Source organism: Carettochelys insculpta, chromosome 23 (assembly GCF_033958435.1).
Source record: "Carettochelys insculpta isolate YL-2023 chromosome 23, ASM3395843v1, whole genome shotgun sequence".
NCBI lineage: Eukaryota > Metazoa > Chordata > Testudines > Carettochelyidae > Carettochelys > Carettochelys insculpta.
Window position 1 is genome coordinate 17712108 of NC_134159.1, and position 14065 is coordinate 17726172.

At 47.2% G+C, this 14065-nt stretch overlaps 1 protein-coding gene and 1 long non-coding RNA gene across 5 annotated transcripts in view; one reads left to right on the forward strand and one right to left on the reverse strand.

Moving 5' to 3' along the window:
* The window catches only part of SKI (SKI proto-oncogene), a 164812-nt gene that overhangs the window by 140643 nt on the left and 10104 nt on the right, over nt 1-14065 (forward strand). For 2 of the 4 annotated variants that reach the window (XM_075018196.1, XM_075018198.1), the window contains 4 exons: nt 7081-7206; nt 7730-7845; nt 10955-11223; nt 11945-12246. In XM_075018196.1, coding sequence (XP_074874297.1) covers nt 7081-7206; nt 7730-7845; nt 10955-11223; nt 11945-12246 — 813 coding nt within the window. The remainder of the gene's footprint in view (nt 1-7080; nt 7207-7729; nt 7846-10954; nt 11224-11944; nt 12247-14065) is intronic. The other 2 variants (XM_075018197.1, XM_075018199.1) reach the window with 1 other exon arrangement.
* The window catches only part of LOC142025642 (uncharacterized), a 53808-nt gene continuing 43721 nt past the window's right edge, over nt 3979-14065 (reverse strand). Inside the window, exons 2-3 of the long non-coding RNA XR_012648693.1 lie at nt 5685-5898; nt 3979-4964 (exon numbers count right to left, since the gene is read on the reverse strand). This is a non-coding gene — a long non-coding RNA (uncharacterized LOC142025642). The remainder of the gene's footprint in view (nt 4965-5684; nt 5899-14065) is intronic.

Consider the following 14065-nt stretch of genomic DNA (forward strand, 5'->3'; position numbering starts at 1 on the left):
CCTGTGCTTCCATGCTGCACCAGTGACCTTCCACGTGTTGCTCTGTTCTTGCACCATGTTGCTGACCCATTTGGACAGGAGTCTGACACCGAGGGTGTAGTTCATTGTGGGCTATCCGGTTGTTGCTGTTGTGTTTTTAATGTATTTTAATCTTTTGGTGTCTGACACGTTTTTAACCCCGCAAGAAGTGTATCTTTGAGGTTTCTTCAGCTCAGCATCAGACTGGCATTTGGTCTTGTGGTTTTTGCCCTTAGTGAGAAATCCACTTAATTTTCTCGCCCAAAGTGAGTAGAGTAGCTGCCGAGACAGGAAGCTCCACCCTTTCATATGGTGTAACCGAACTGAGCTCTTTGCAACAGCAGCATCTTGAACAACATGATATGATGCTAGGCTTGTTTCTGATTTTCCTTCCACTGGTTTTAGGTGGCCACAACCCTGTGATTTGGGGGCATGATCCCTGAGTACTCCCATCATTAGGGAGATAAAGGATCTGATTCATACATGTACACTCAGATTCTTTTTGCTTTTTAGGGGTCACATAAAAAGATGAAAACAGATCACTCTGTGCGTGGTGGCAACATTTCAGGCTGCCAGGAAGAGAGAGAGTCTCGTTCGTTGTAGGAGCTGCTCCAAGTTCTTGAGCATAGCCCCTAGCTTCTATGTCCCTGCGGTGTATAGCTGTATATGTAGAAATATTGCGCCGCTGTGGCTTGGTCCCCTTACTTGCCCTTTCACAACCTTCTGTCCCTTCTCCAATGAACTGAATTCATTCTTGCTGGTGACCTTGGACCTTCTGGGTTCAGTCTTGTGTTAGGAGGGGCATACAGTGGAGCAGCCAGAGGATGGGATTATGAATTACAGTTCCTACCCTGTTTGCCTCTGTTGCTAGGCTCCTGTAATCTGCTGCAGGTTACTTCTCCCCTTCTGTGCAGATTCAGCTTTCCCAATGTGGGGCAGTAGTGGCCCCATGGAGCCTTCCAGCTCCCCTACCCACCCAACCAGGGCAGTGATCTGAGTGGATCAGGGTAGTGGGGAATGGTGAGTCCCCTTCTTAACCCATCTGCAGCCACATGAAGCCAGGCAGCAATCCAGCCCTCTAAGGAAGTTCCCAGCCAAGTAGGATAAAGGGTTTTCTGCTAGTATTGTTCCCATGTCCCCGATCCATTTCAAGCTCCATTTAAAAAGAAGGGGCAGGTTTGGGGGAAAGACACCTTCTGGCCTAATCAGTCTCCACACAGAACATGCTCCGTGCCTTTCACTGTCTGATTTCTATGCCAAGATGAATCAGTAACCCCATGCAGTGTGGGTCACTGCACCTGCTTGCAGCCTGTCAGATATTCTCAAAGCTACAATAGTAGCTGTAGTGGCCCAGCTTGCCCTGCATCACTGAACTCAAAGAGCAAAAGCCTGGGGTTTTCTTTTCTCGCTTGCTGTTGCCCCCTACTGGGGGTGGGGGGAGGAGAAGCTGCATTAACCCCCAACCTCCAGGAAGGACTAAAAGTCCCATGCATTGTGCAGGGATTTCCTCCATTTTAATGATAGTGGTGGGTTTTTTGTTTTTTTGGGTTTTTTTTTGTTTTGTTTTGTAGGGGGGGGGAGTCTGTGTAGGGTTCATGCTGTTTTCCATCCAAGGGCAGAATACATTTTGTTATGTGCGCCAAGGCATGTGCAATGTGCACCACCAGTAGAAACACAGGAGCCATCTGTGAGCAGTTGCGGGTGTACTGCTAATCAGCCTCTGACTCTCTCCTGGGCAGCCACCCAAGTGGTCATTTTCCAGGGAACACTGGTTCTGGGTTAGGATTAGACATCGCTGTGGTAGGATCTTCATCCCAAATGGTCTGAATGGGAACTGGAGAATTGGGTCCTTTCCTTTTGGCGGAAGGGGTGCTTCTCAGTTGGATCCCTTTGAATTGGGTGCATCCCTGTAGGTCCCAATTTAAACCACCTTGAAATTGAAACCAGCCTTCACTTTGGGCCACATTCCCTGTTAATACCCATCTGTGTTTCCTGCACCTTCCCCTGATGCATTTGCTGCTGGATGCTGTCAGAGACAGGAGATCAGAATAGTGCACCACAGCTCTGATTGGGTACAGAAATTCCTGTATTCCTAGCCAGGAATCCTCATGTTCTAACCAACCCCTGTGTTGGGTAGCTCTGTTAAGATCTTCCTGCTTGTCCACCCTCTACCTCGTTTCCCACTCTTGCTACGCCCATTTCCGCTCTCGTTTGCGGCTGTGTTGTGAACCTGGAATGAGGGGGAGCAGAATGAAACCCAATTTGTGGTGTTTGCAGAGGGTGAGTTTGGGGTGCTGCTTGGTTTCAGAGACAAGGGGAACAGGCCTCTTTGTTTGTTGGCCTGTTTAGTACAGGGTCAATTTTGGGAAGTGCACCTATGGACTTCAGCATCCCACAGCATTTGGTCCATGCTGTTGTTCTCCTCTTCCAAGTGTGGACGCTGCTTTATTTGTAGGTCTGACCTTGTAGTGGATAGCTGCTCACATTGCAGCAAAGCTCAGGTCAACCCACAAACACACAGCAGAGCACGTTCTGCTTTGTGCATAACAGAAACCCCTAGGGAGTAGGGGAGCTGGGGAAGGGGTACAAAATTCACCAACACAGCCCAGATGCGTCAAGTTGGAGAGGAAATTTCTGGTAGTCTCCTGAGAAAGCCCCTGCAAATGATCTCCTCTTGCATGGCTTGACAGCGTCTTATTCTGAGAGCTCAATTTTCATTCTGTGCTGGACTGAAAAGGAATTTTCAGGGACCAGCCTAGGCCTGCAAGTTAACTCCTGGTCTGCTTGTTTTTGTGGTGTTAGTTAGCATTCAAGAGGGAGGGGGTGTCTTTCTGAGAAGCAGCGGGTGAAGGTCACCACCACTGATTTCATGCTTTGATAATACAAAGTCGGGCTAGCATGACATGTCAAAAGTGATCTCATTTGGCAAAAATCCAAACTAGCCTGATTAATACCAGTGTGACTTGAAAAGGATGATGCCAGCCTGGTTAGCAGGCCCAAAATCTCACTTGGATGTTTTTCTGTAGGATTCATATAAACCTTGCTGTATGGTTTCCCCTTACTGAAGCCAATCCCATTGTGTCCCTGAGCTTCCCTATAACAACTGATGTATTACACCAGTACTACCAAGCAAGCCTACAATAACAAAACACTTTGCCTAGCTCTAAGCTCTCTGAGGTACCCTTCCACCACAAAATATCACCAGCTGCCCTGCGCTTTGTGGGCTGATGCAATAACAAACTAAAAGGTCTCGAGCAGCACCAGCAAAGGGGGGAAAAGTTAAGGAAACATCGTCTTGTTTGAAGCTTCTCCAAGTTTCTTGCACCAACAGTGAGGCTGGGGAGGGCAAGGTCATCTGTAAGAATGGTGAAAAGCATCCTTTAGTGCCCTTTTAAAGGCCACTTGTGTTAATATTTTATTTGTAAGTTGGCATGTTACATATGTTTAGATTGAAAAAGAAGAATTTTCATCCTCTGATCTACTACATTGATGGGCAACCTGCAGCCCATTGAAGTTCTGTGTGTGGCCCACAAGAAACTTTGTTTATTGGTGCCCCTGGGCAGGGTTGCCGGATTCCACTGTTTTCCATCTGCAAAGTTTTTTTTAACTACCAGTACTACTGCAGGGACACACACTTACAGCCCAGGCACCTGAAGTGAGGTGCATGCTGAATGCACACAACACTGACTGTGAGAGCTGTGTACTCCCTCTCTGCCCAGTCAAAGTGCTGCTGCTGTTCAGTCGGCACATCCCACAAGTCCTAGGTACAAAAACGCAGTTAGGAAGACTACCCTGTCCCAGGAGACTGTCTTGGTTACCACTATTTTGCCACTGAGATGTTGGAGAGCCACTCATGCAGCCCAGTCACTCGCCTTGTTTGCCCACTGCTGATCTGCTGTCTCCCCCATGCTGGCTACTTAGGCCGCAATGAAAGCAACCGTCAGAATGGCACTTTTGTCGATCTTATTTATTACCAGCTGAATGCCTGTCTTGCCTGGGGTGTAATCAGTGAATCATGTCGGAGGGGGAGTTGTAGTACACGCCTTGTCATAGTTTTGCATTCTGTTGTCCAGACTACTAGAGTGTTTTTGTCTTTTCCCTTCTTGTAATCTTCCACCTCATCAGTCCTTATTTTTTTAAGCTGTTTTTCACACTCACTTGTCGTAGGAAGTTCGAATGTTGCCTGTTTCATCAGCAGACTCTGGTTTGCAAAGTAAAAGCCATGCTTGGATGAGAGGCATGAAACGGTGCCTTCTCACCAGCTGCCTGCATGACCTGGCTGACATGCCTCTTGGTCACCAGTTGACCACTGTTAACACCTAGAGTTCATGGGCCTTTGACTGGTTTTTAGTATTGCTGCTGCAGCTCGGTGAGGAAGGAAAAAATATTTTCAGTGGCTGCCCAAACAGATAAGAATGTAAGGAGAAGAGAAACCAAATGGAAAGAGCGACCCACTGCATTTTGGATTTCAAGGCATTATCCCCACATCTTCCTGGGCTGTTGTTAGTGGTGTTACAGTGGCACCAATAGCCATGATTGTGCCTGATTGGTAGTCTCTGCCCTAGACAGCTAATAATCTAAGTTGACGATGGCTAAAGGACAGAAGGGGAAACCGAGGTAGGGGGAGGTGAGGCAACTCACCTGAGGTGTCACAGCAGCTTGACGTGCACAATAAACCTCAGGGCTTTCAAGTCCCAGTTGAGATGATGACACTTCATTTACAACAGTCTACATCGGCAGCTGTTTCTTTTCTCCTCAGTGTGGGTGGAGAGGGTGGTCTTGTCTCCTCTCTCCCTTCACACCCCTCCGTGCTGTTAACAGGATTGCCCATCCTGGCTCCAGTGCCCAGAGCAGTGCTGACCACAGGCAGCCAGGGGCAGGGACTGTTTTATTGGTCTGCTCCTATTTTGTGCAATTCAGGGTCCCCCTCCTCCTTGGATGTCAGCCTTGGTTGGAGCGGGAAAGGGAGGGGGTGGAGAAGAAAAAAGGAAACTCATTGTCCCTTGGAAATGCAGATGAGGTGATTCAATTTCACTCTCTTCCCACAACCCCGTTAAGTCTCCACACTTTCCTCCTGGTTCCCCAGAAGCTGTTTCATTTTGACTGGCCCCCTATTGCTCAAGCCCGTTAGGGTGCTATCCCCATGTGCGCAGTGCAGGGCCCAGCATGGCTGTCCCGCATCCTGCCTGAACAGAATGTTCTCCTGCGGCTCCTGCAGGGCAGACACGACCACAGGGGGGACACGACACACTGGTCTCCATGCTGAGTCTTGCCACCTGTTGCCTTTTTCATTCCAGGCCCCTTCCTTTCCCCTCCCCATATTGCTCACCATCCCCAGTGGAGAGGGCTGGGGCCTGCCTTGCCTGCCAAATACCGTTCTGATGCTGTCACTGCTCCTGCACGGACAGCATCTCTGGAAGCAGAAACAAACCTTTCTCCAACCCGCTGCCCTGTGCTCTTCACATTCCAAAGGGCCCCCCTCTAACTAGCAAAGGAGAGAGGGGCCAGGCCACAGCCGCTTCCAGACACGGCCCAAAGGTAGATGCAGAGCTAGAACAAGCCATCGCAGATCCAGTGACACTGGCATTTGGCTCCAGCACTGGCTAATTCTGCACTCGCAGGAGCGCTCTGCTCTGTATGGGAAGGTGCCCCAGCCAATAGCTCACCTTAGAATGCTGCAGTAAGAGCTCCATGCCGGGTTTGATGATGTTACAGCAGCAGTCAGGCCGTAAAAGGTCACAGATGAACAGGCATGAACTAGATACTGGTTGGCATAAGCCCCAGTTCTTCCAGCAGATTGTTACTTGATGTCAACATTACCTCCGCATTATGGCTGGCAAAGGGGCTGTGATTTTGTATGGCCTGGAGCTCCAGGTTTTGCTGTCAACAGAGTGGACAGAGGAGCAGACTGAGGAACAGAGAAGGGAGTTCGACTCTCAGCTCTGCCTGCAGCTCCCAATGCACACCAGATAAATCACTCAGCGCATGATTTCCAAGGATAGTAGCTTGGGGTGACTCAGGTTTGGATGCTCAGCTTGATTTTTCTGATAGCACTGAGCGCCTACCCTCTAACAGCCAGGACTCTTCCAGGGGTCTCAAGTGGGACACTCAGAATTAATAGATACTTGTGAAAATCCTGTCCTTGAAACTTGTCTGTTCCCCCGTTTCCTGATTTGTAAAGCCAACAGGGTGAAACTTACCTGCCTTTGTGTGGTTATTGCCCTGTTGTGCTGCCATCTTACTAAGAGCCTTGTTGGACCGCAGCATGGAAAAGCAATGAGTTTTCCAACTCACCAACAGAAAGTTGGTGTGTTCTTGTTTTATTATTTGTACTCTCCACGCAGAACCAGGTCCAAAGCCTTGTTTTTGCTGGCAGGGCCTCAGTCCAGCATGCCCGGCACACCAGCGAAACCAGTAGTTACCAATTTTTTTGTGAGCCACACTGGGCCGATAGGAATTTTATTTCTTGGTGGTGTTGAAGGAAAGGGGCCCTGCCTGCCAAAGGCCTTTTTTCTGCGGGAGGGTGATTTATAGGCCAAGCTGAGGCACTTGTGGAAAAGGCAAAGCAACTCTTGGCAGCACCCCCAGAATCCACTGCAGCTGTGGGGTAGTGAAGTCATCGGCATAACAACCATTGCAAACAGAATAACAAAGTCTGCTCTGTTCTCGTTTAAAATAATCTTTCCAATTCAGAGACCCCATTAAAATTTACCTTTCTGCATACAATAATAAAAAAGGCAGATACTTCTTAGAGCACAGTGTGAATAGCTTAATTATATTTAGGCTTCATTTTAGCTTTTGTATTGTAACTTCATGTCTTGCCATTTATGCTTTAAAGAATGAATGAAGCCAGTGTTGTGTCATGGAATACATTTGTCTCTGTCCCTTTGTCTCTTCCATTTGCAGCTCTCTGTGATGTAGACATGAAATGAGAGTTCTGTTCAAGGGATTGCGGGAAAAGATTAATACTCATTTTAAATATCATCTCTTATCCTGACACTAAACTGACTATGAAAAGAATCATTATTAAATCTCTGCTTTCTCTCCCGCTCTTCCTTTTAGGTCCCTTCAGATCCCCCTGCTTCCAAAAAGCCCAAAATTGATGACTCTGCTTCCCAGTCTCCAACTTCTGGCGAAAAGGAAAAGCAGTCCAGTTGGTTACGGTCCTTGTCTGGTTCATCCAATAAGGTGACTCTTAAGTAACACACTTGCCCTGTTTAAAGTAGATTGTTAGGAAGAAATTTGTACTTGGTGTTCCTGCTTTGCAGCCCATGGAACGACACCAGGGATGGCTTTGACCCAGACTTTCTAAATGAAAGATGTTCTGTGCCTTTCTATGAGGAAGAATGAGTTACGCTGCCCCTCCCCTCTCCCGCTTCCTCTCAGTGAGCAGTAGCCTGGCCATGGAATGAAATAAGCCATTTTTGATGTTTTTGCGGCACAGGAATCCTGAAAGGCCCTAGAGTGCCAGGTGGTGTCTTGCAAATCATGTGTTGTTTGTTGGCATGCAACAATCTCATCCTACTTGGCTCTTCCAGTAAAAAGCGCTAAGTGGTTAGGTCCCCCAAGCCGACCCTGCTGGGGAATTGCATTACAGAGAACAGAACCCAAGTGCATATACACATGCACAATTCAGTCATTTTCCTTTGAAAGATATACTCAGTGTTGACCAACTTTTGGTTTTCTCTTCCTATCCCTCCCTCCATTGCAGAGTATTGGCTGTGTCCATCCCCGTCAGCGCCTTTCTGCTTTCCGGCCTTGGTCCCCTGCAGTTTCAGCAAATGAGAAAGAGCTCTCAACACATCTTCCCATGTTGATCCGAGACAGGTAAGAAGACTTTAGCCCTGGGGTAGGAGGGGAGTCAGTTCTGTATGAGAGCAAGCCCTTTTGAGGGGCGGGGGTATCAGTGGCTATGTTGTTCGGTTCGAGTAATCTTCTGGCAGTACAGTGACAGTATTTGCCTCCACAGTGTTATGTGGTTCTGGGCAGGAAAAACAAGAAAGTGGCAGCATTTATGCATTCAGTAATTTGGGTTTTTTGGGGTGAAATGTCCTTCTGAAGATCATGAAATGAAGGATCTGTCCTAGTTCAGTGGTGCCAAGACAAAAGTACAGAAGCTCCACAGTTTTGCCCACCTGTCATTTAAAGATGGCTTGGCCATCAATTTCTGGGATGATAGGTGGCATCTGCCCCAAGTTGGTAGGGACCAGTTGTTACCATGGGGCAACTCTTTGGGAGCTCCTCTGGACCTGGGGGTTCTCCACCCAGGTCATAATGAACAGGTGCCCCTGTCACCAAACTACTGCAAAAGCTGATGCATTGGATCGCTTATTGGCAGTCTCTGAAGAAATTTCATAGATTGCATGGGCCTTGGAGCCTGAACCATGCTCTTGGCCATACACAGGGTGTCATGAGACTTGGGGTGGGACATCTTGGGCAGGACCATGCATGAAAGCATCCACTCTGGATGCATTTGTTGATCTTCCTTTTATATGCCACATTTAATGTGACCTAAATACAACTTTTTTAAGGCTCTCAAATCCCTGTCCATGTACAGTAAACATCTGTTAAATTTATCTCTCTACAATCTTGTCCTTTTGGCATATGCTGCTGCAGTATACTGAGATAGCCATGCTCAGACCCCAGCTGATGGCATCAGTGTAGTTTGTCCTTCCACGTATCTTGATTTCATGCTTCCTAACAAGCGCTGTTCTAAACCTGTTTTATTGAAGATACTGGTATTTCAGAATTAAACAGGCCTTCCCAGTTGCTGTGGGAGTGAACGGAATTGGCTTCTGAGGCCATGCCTATTGCTGCTTTAGTGTTTATTATTATTATTATTATTATTATTATTACAGCAGCACCACAGATTGGGGACCCATTACACTTTGGAACATGCACAGAGAAAAATCCCTGCACATAAGAGCCCGCTATCTAAACAGATAAGAAAAACAAGACTAGGAGGGGGACACAAAGATGCTAACTCCATCAAGCATATCAGTGGCAGAGCTGGGACCAGACCCCAGGGCTCCAGCATCCATTGGTCCCGTGTTTCTGGATTTAAACTTTTGGTCCCCATGCCTCAGCCCATGCTTTATGTTTCCAAGGATCCGCATCCTGTCCCTGGTAATTTTAGAGAGGTTTCAAGAACTTATTTTGGCACTGCTATGTGGTGTTCCCTGGAAGCTGAGTGCTTGGGCAGCCACCCCCGGGAGATTCAATTGCTGCCCAACAGATTAGCAGTGTTCCGACAGACAGCAGTATGTGTGTCTGCTGGTGGTGCACCTCCGTGTATGCCTTGGTGCACATAAAATTTATTCCATACATGAATAAAAAATAGAGGGAACACTGCTACCAGCCCCCTCTCATTTTTTTGCAGATCACCCAGTGCCTTAGTGGTCATTCCAACCTGGCTGCTTACATTTTTATTTCAGTCTTTTTTTTTTTCCCCACCCTTCTGCACAGTACTATCATTTTTTGGAAAGTAAAAGGGTCTGTGCATGTACAGAGGTGCTCAGAGCCTTGTGATCCCACATGCATGTGAATGTTGTTTTGGCTGTAACTGGGATAGACTCTGGCTGCACATGGTAATCTCTACTGATACCTGGAGGTCCAGATTTTCAGGGTGTTGAAGTTGTGACTGGAGCCTGTGCTTGTGCACAGTATAGGTAAATTTGCATGAGCACCCATCCTGTACACACAAACTTGGTGTTGCGTGTAAAATTATTCAGCTGAGACTTTGACTGCCATTGTTGGAAAGTTGCTGTTATGGACCTGATTCTGCTTTCACATTGTTTTTATTACCATTGTAGCAGTTACTCCTGATTTACACTGGTGCAAGCATAATCAGAATTGGTCCCTGTCTAGGCAGTGGTAATAGCTCTCTCTGTAGTTGAGGTTGCTTGACACTTTCCATTATAAGTCCTTCTTTTCAGTTATTTGTAAGTTTGCCAAATTTTAACTGCAGAGGTTGGAAACTTTTGTGTCAGTTGTCTGCCTGAGATAGAATTTTTGGAGATGTTTCAGCTGAAATGGCTGGGCAAATATATTGTTTTGCTCCTGTTAACAAATGGCCATAAGAAATTTTTACGACACTCTAGTACTCCATGTTTTGAAAAAAGTGCTTGGAATTTGGCTGGGAAATCCCATGGTTTCAAGCATGTCTTGCTGTCTCTATGCAAATTCATTCAAATTTGGCAGTGATAAGCCTCAGAAAAATCTTGGTTTGCACACGCTAAGTAGAGACTTTAACATATAATCAAAGATTGTCTCTCACTGCATATCCGCAAGGGGGGCTGAATTGAGGCTACATGGGCAACCTTGCAAGGCCAAACCACTAGCTTTTCCAACCTTTTGAGTGCTTGACATTGTAATCTTAATGTTCTTTTAACACAGTTCATTGACTGTAATATAAAATATACACACTCACATACATGTGATGTGGAGAAGTTAATTATATGCTGCAGAATGTAGCTGGCACACTATGGGCTTTTCTCCAAGCTGTGCAATTTCAAAAATTGGAAGGCAATTGTGGATAGTTAGCAAAAAGGAGTGTGGGGTGGCACCACATCTTGGAAGAATCCATAAAGCACCAGAGACAGAAATAAAGAAACAGCATTTAACATATGGGAGACTTGCGGGGTCTGGTCTCTTCTGCGTTCATAATATTTAACCCTTAATTCCTGTTCAGCTGAGTAGAGGTTACGTGTGTAAATCCTCTAGGCACTTAGAAGACCATGGAGCACTTAATGGGTGGAGCTCACAGGGCTGGATCCTCAGCTAGTGTAAAGCCAGATTGAAATAAGTAGAGGCCCACTGAGTTAGACCAGTGGCAGAGCTGGCCCTTTCAGCCTGAGGCACTGCTTTGGAGGCATTTTGAAGGCAAGAATGGGACTGAATGTTTTGCCTTTTTCCTTGGTCTTCCCCTTTCTAACAGTTTTTACTCCTACAAAAGTTTTGAGAATGCTGTGGCCCCCAATGTGGCTCTCGCACCCCCTGCCCAGCAGAAGATCGTAAGCAATTCCCCATGTGCCACAGTGGTATCACGGAGCAGTGAACCATTGAACAGCCCAGCCCAGCCACGGAAAAGGAAGCCACCTGCAGACAACCCCGTGGTCCCAGAAACAGTGGCCATCGTCACTGCTCCCGAAGAGGACAAAGAATCAGAGGCCGAGATTGAAGTCGAAACCCGGGAGGAATGTAAGTGTGAGTTACCAGCCTTTTATTTTTTTCCTGAAATAATTTTGGGCATTGGGGTTCCAGCGGAGTCCAGGGAAGTTAAACTCCAAGGGGAGATGAATGCCTGACATAACCCATGTACCCAGCTCTCTAAGGTCCCTCTGAAAATCCCAGCCATCAGAGAAATGGAGGCACAAAAGTCAGGGGTGACATTTGCACCAGAGGGCTCCCCCAGGTGTACACCCACAGCAAAGGACACGCATCAGAGACGGCCACCTAACCTCCCACTTGCATTAAAATGGGGGAAGTCCCACTTCCGTCCTCTGATCTGTGCTTAAGCAGGACAGGAAGTTAGAGCTGAACCTCTGCACAGGGCTACATTTCACCCAGCAAGAATAACGAGATATCCTGGCTGTGTTCTTCCCCAAAGTGCTGGAAATGCCCTCCAGCTGGAGAGGGCAGAGAATTGCATGCAGCCAATGAGTCCAGTGGGCTAAGCCCCAAAGCCTGAGCTCAGACAGAACTCTTGCTGAGAGTTTGATGGGAGCCATGCGGCCATGTGCGTTGCTTAGATGGGTATTTCCATTGTACATTGAGTATCAAGAATCAAATCTTTCCTTCCTTTGTGTGAGATTAACCATTGAGTGGTTCCTCCTTGTTAAAGGGTCCCATGCCATTCTCGCGGATGCCGCTGTGAATGTCTGTACAATCATTTGTCAACTTTCCGGGTTTCTGTGTGTGTTTTCAGTTACCTCGTCCCTGTCGTCACTCTCCTCCCCATCCTTCACTTCGTCCAGCTCTGCAAAGGACATGAGCTCACCTGGAATGCAAACCACAGCCACAGCCAGCAACTCCTTTGAGGTGGCTGCCCATGCTGAGTCTCACACCAGCGGGTTAGAAGCTGAACTGGAGCATCTCAGGCAGGCCCTGGACAGTGGCCTGGATACCAAAGAAGCCAAAGAGAAATTCCTCCATGAAGTGGTTAAAATGAGAGTTAAGCAGGAAGAGAAGCTAAGCGCTGCATTGCAGGCTAAACGCAGCCTGCACCAGGTAACAATAGATACCTGTTGTCGGTCTGCGTATCCACCATGGCTAGTCTCACATGGAAAATAATTCACCAGCAGTCCCTAGAGTTCTGGTTCCAAACTAAAAAGGGCAACACCTCGCACACGTAAGCCTTGTCTACATTTCACATCTGCCACCTACCTCAGTTTGAGAGAGAATCACAAATTTTTAACTAAAACCAACACACTTCCCCATTTCCCTTTGAAAAGCTGGCCAGGCCCAGCCAAGTTAAAATTGTTTTAACTTCTAAGAAGTTCTCAGGTTTCTCTCCCCCAGGAGGGGCCCACTGAGAGTTTTTGAAGGTTTTTACTCCCCATTCTCACCCTGGGCACACCTCAGCAGGGCATGGGATGAGCATGCTCAGGGAGGGAGGGAGTGAGATGAGATTGCCAATCTAGAGTCAGTTACCTACATCTGCATGTTAGTAACCAGGGACAAATCTCTTAGATACTGCATTTGAAGCAGGGCTAGCTGGTAACTAGTTGGAGCACACCTAGGTGGCTTGTACCCCCAGTTGAATGGAGCAGGGATGTTTTCTCTAACTATGAGACTTGGGATGAGACATCTTGCTATACACCAAAAGCAGATACACATGCTCCTGTCAGCCAACAAATAGCAGGTTTGGGGACCCAGTGGCTTAGCCCAGGTGTACCCTGGAATGGAAGGTCAACTTAAGGTACGTAATTCCAGGTACATTAATTACATAGTTAGAGTTGAAGTACCTTAATTCAGGCTTCTACACCATCTCCACTAAGGGAGGTCGCTGACAGCCTTCAGTCCTGTCAACTCCCCTTACTCCTAATGAGGGGCAGGAGTACAGGCACTGACACAAGCGCACTAAGTCAAGTTCCAGAAGATCGACCGTGGCAGTGCAGATGTGACCTCAGTTGTAGACTTAATGTGTTTGCACTAAGGCTTGCCACTAAGGAAAACAATATTTAGAACCAAGGTGCTCTATCGCTGTCTCCATGGCAGGAGCAGGGTACCTGGATGAACCTGATTCATATTTGAACCAAAATCTGCCCAACCTATTGGCCCTGGCTCCTGGGTTAGGCCCCGTTTTGCGGTCTGCTCACCCACCAGACATATAGCTTCTGTAAAGAAGTATTCTGTGTCACAGGTTGCAGGGCCAGTTCCCAAGGGAAGGGAGGTGCAGCGCTGTCAGCCAGAGCTGCTCTCATGCTGTGTGCCTGAGGGGCAAGCCACTTGATTTCCTTGTGTTTCAGAGAAGCCAGCTAGATTTTAAATAAAAAAGCAAACCCTGTTTACATAAACCAGGTGCTGAGCCCAAGTTGAGCTCTACGGGATTAATCAAGCAAAGGAGTGCGTCAGCCTAGAAAAGGGGATGGTGTCTGGCTATTTTAGCATTTCTGGGTTTCCGGTTCCACAGAGCGAAGGCGTACGTGCATGCGCGCCCCCAGTGTCAGGATTGAGCTAACAATGGCCTGGCTGGGAAGTGAGATTGTCAAAGGAGTGAATTTCCCATGACCTGACTGCAGAATTACTTAACAGAGGCATGTTGCTGGGAGGGTTTGCCTCTGACAGAGAGGAAGTCCACTTTCTGGGGAGGAAAAAATGTTATGTACCATAGTTCATTTAATTTAACCCTTTTAAAACCCAGATCAGAGCCAGTTTTTGCAAAGAGAAACATAATTGATTGGTGCATAGGCAGGGTGCTGAGATTAAAATATTCGTCATTTGAAAAGCATGTGATATGTAGATATGGGCATGTGTGTGCACACATTATTTTAATAACGCGTAAGCCTTTTCCTCTGTTTGTTCCCTTCCATTTCCTTCTGGTTTA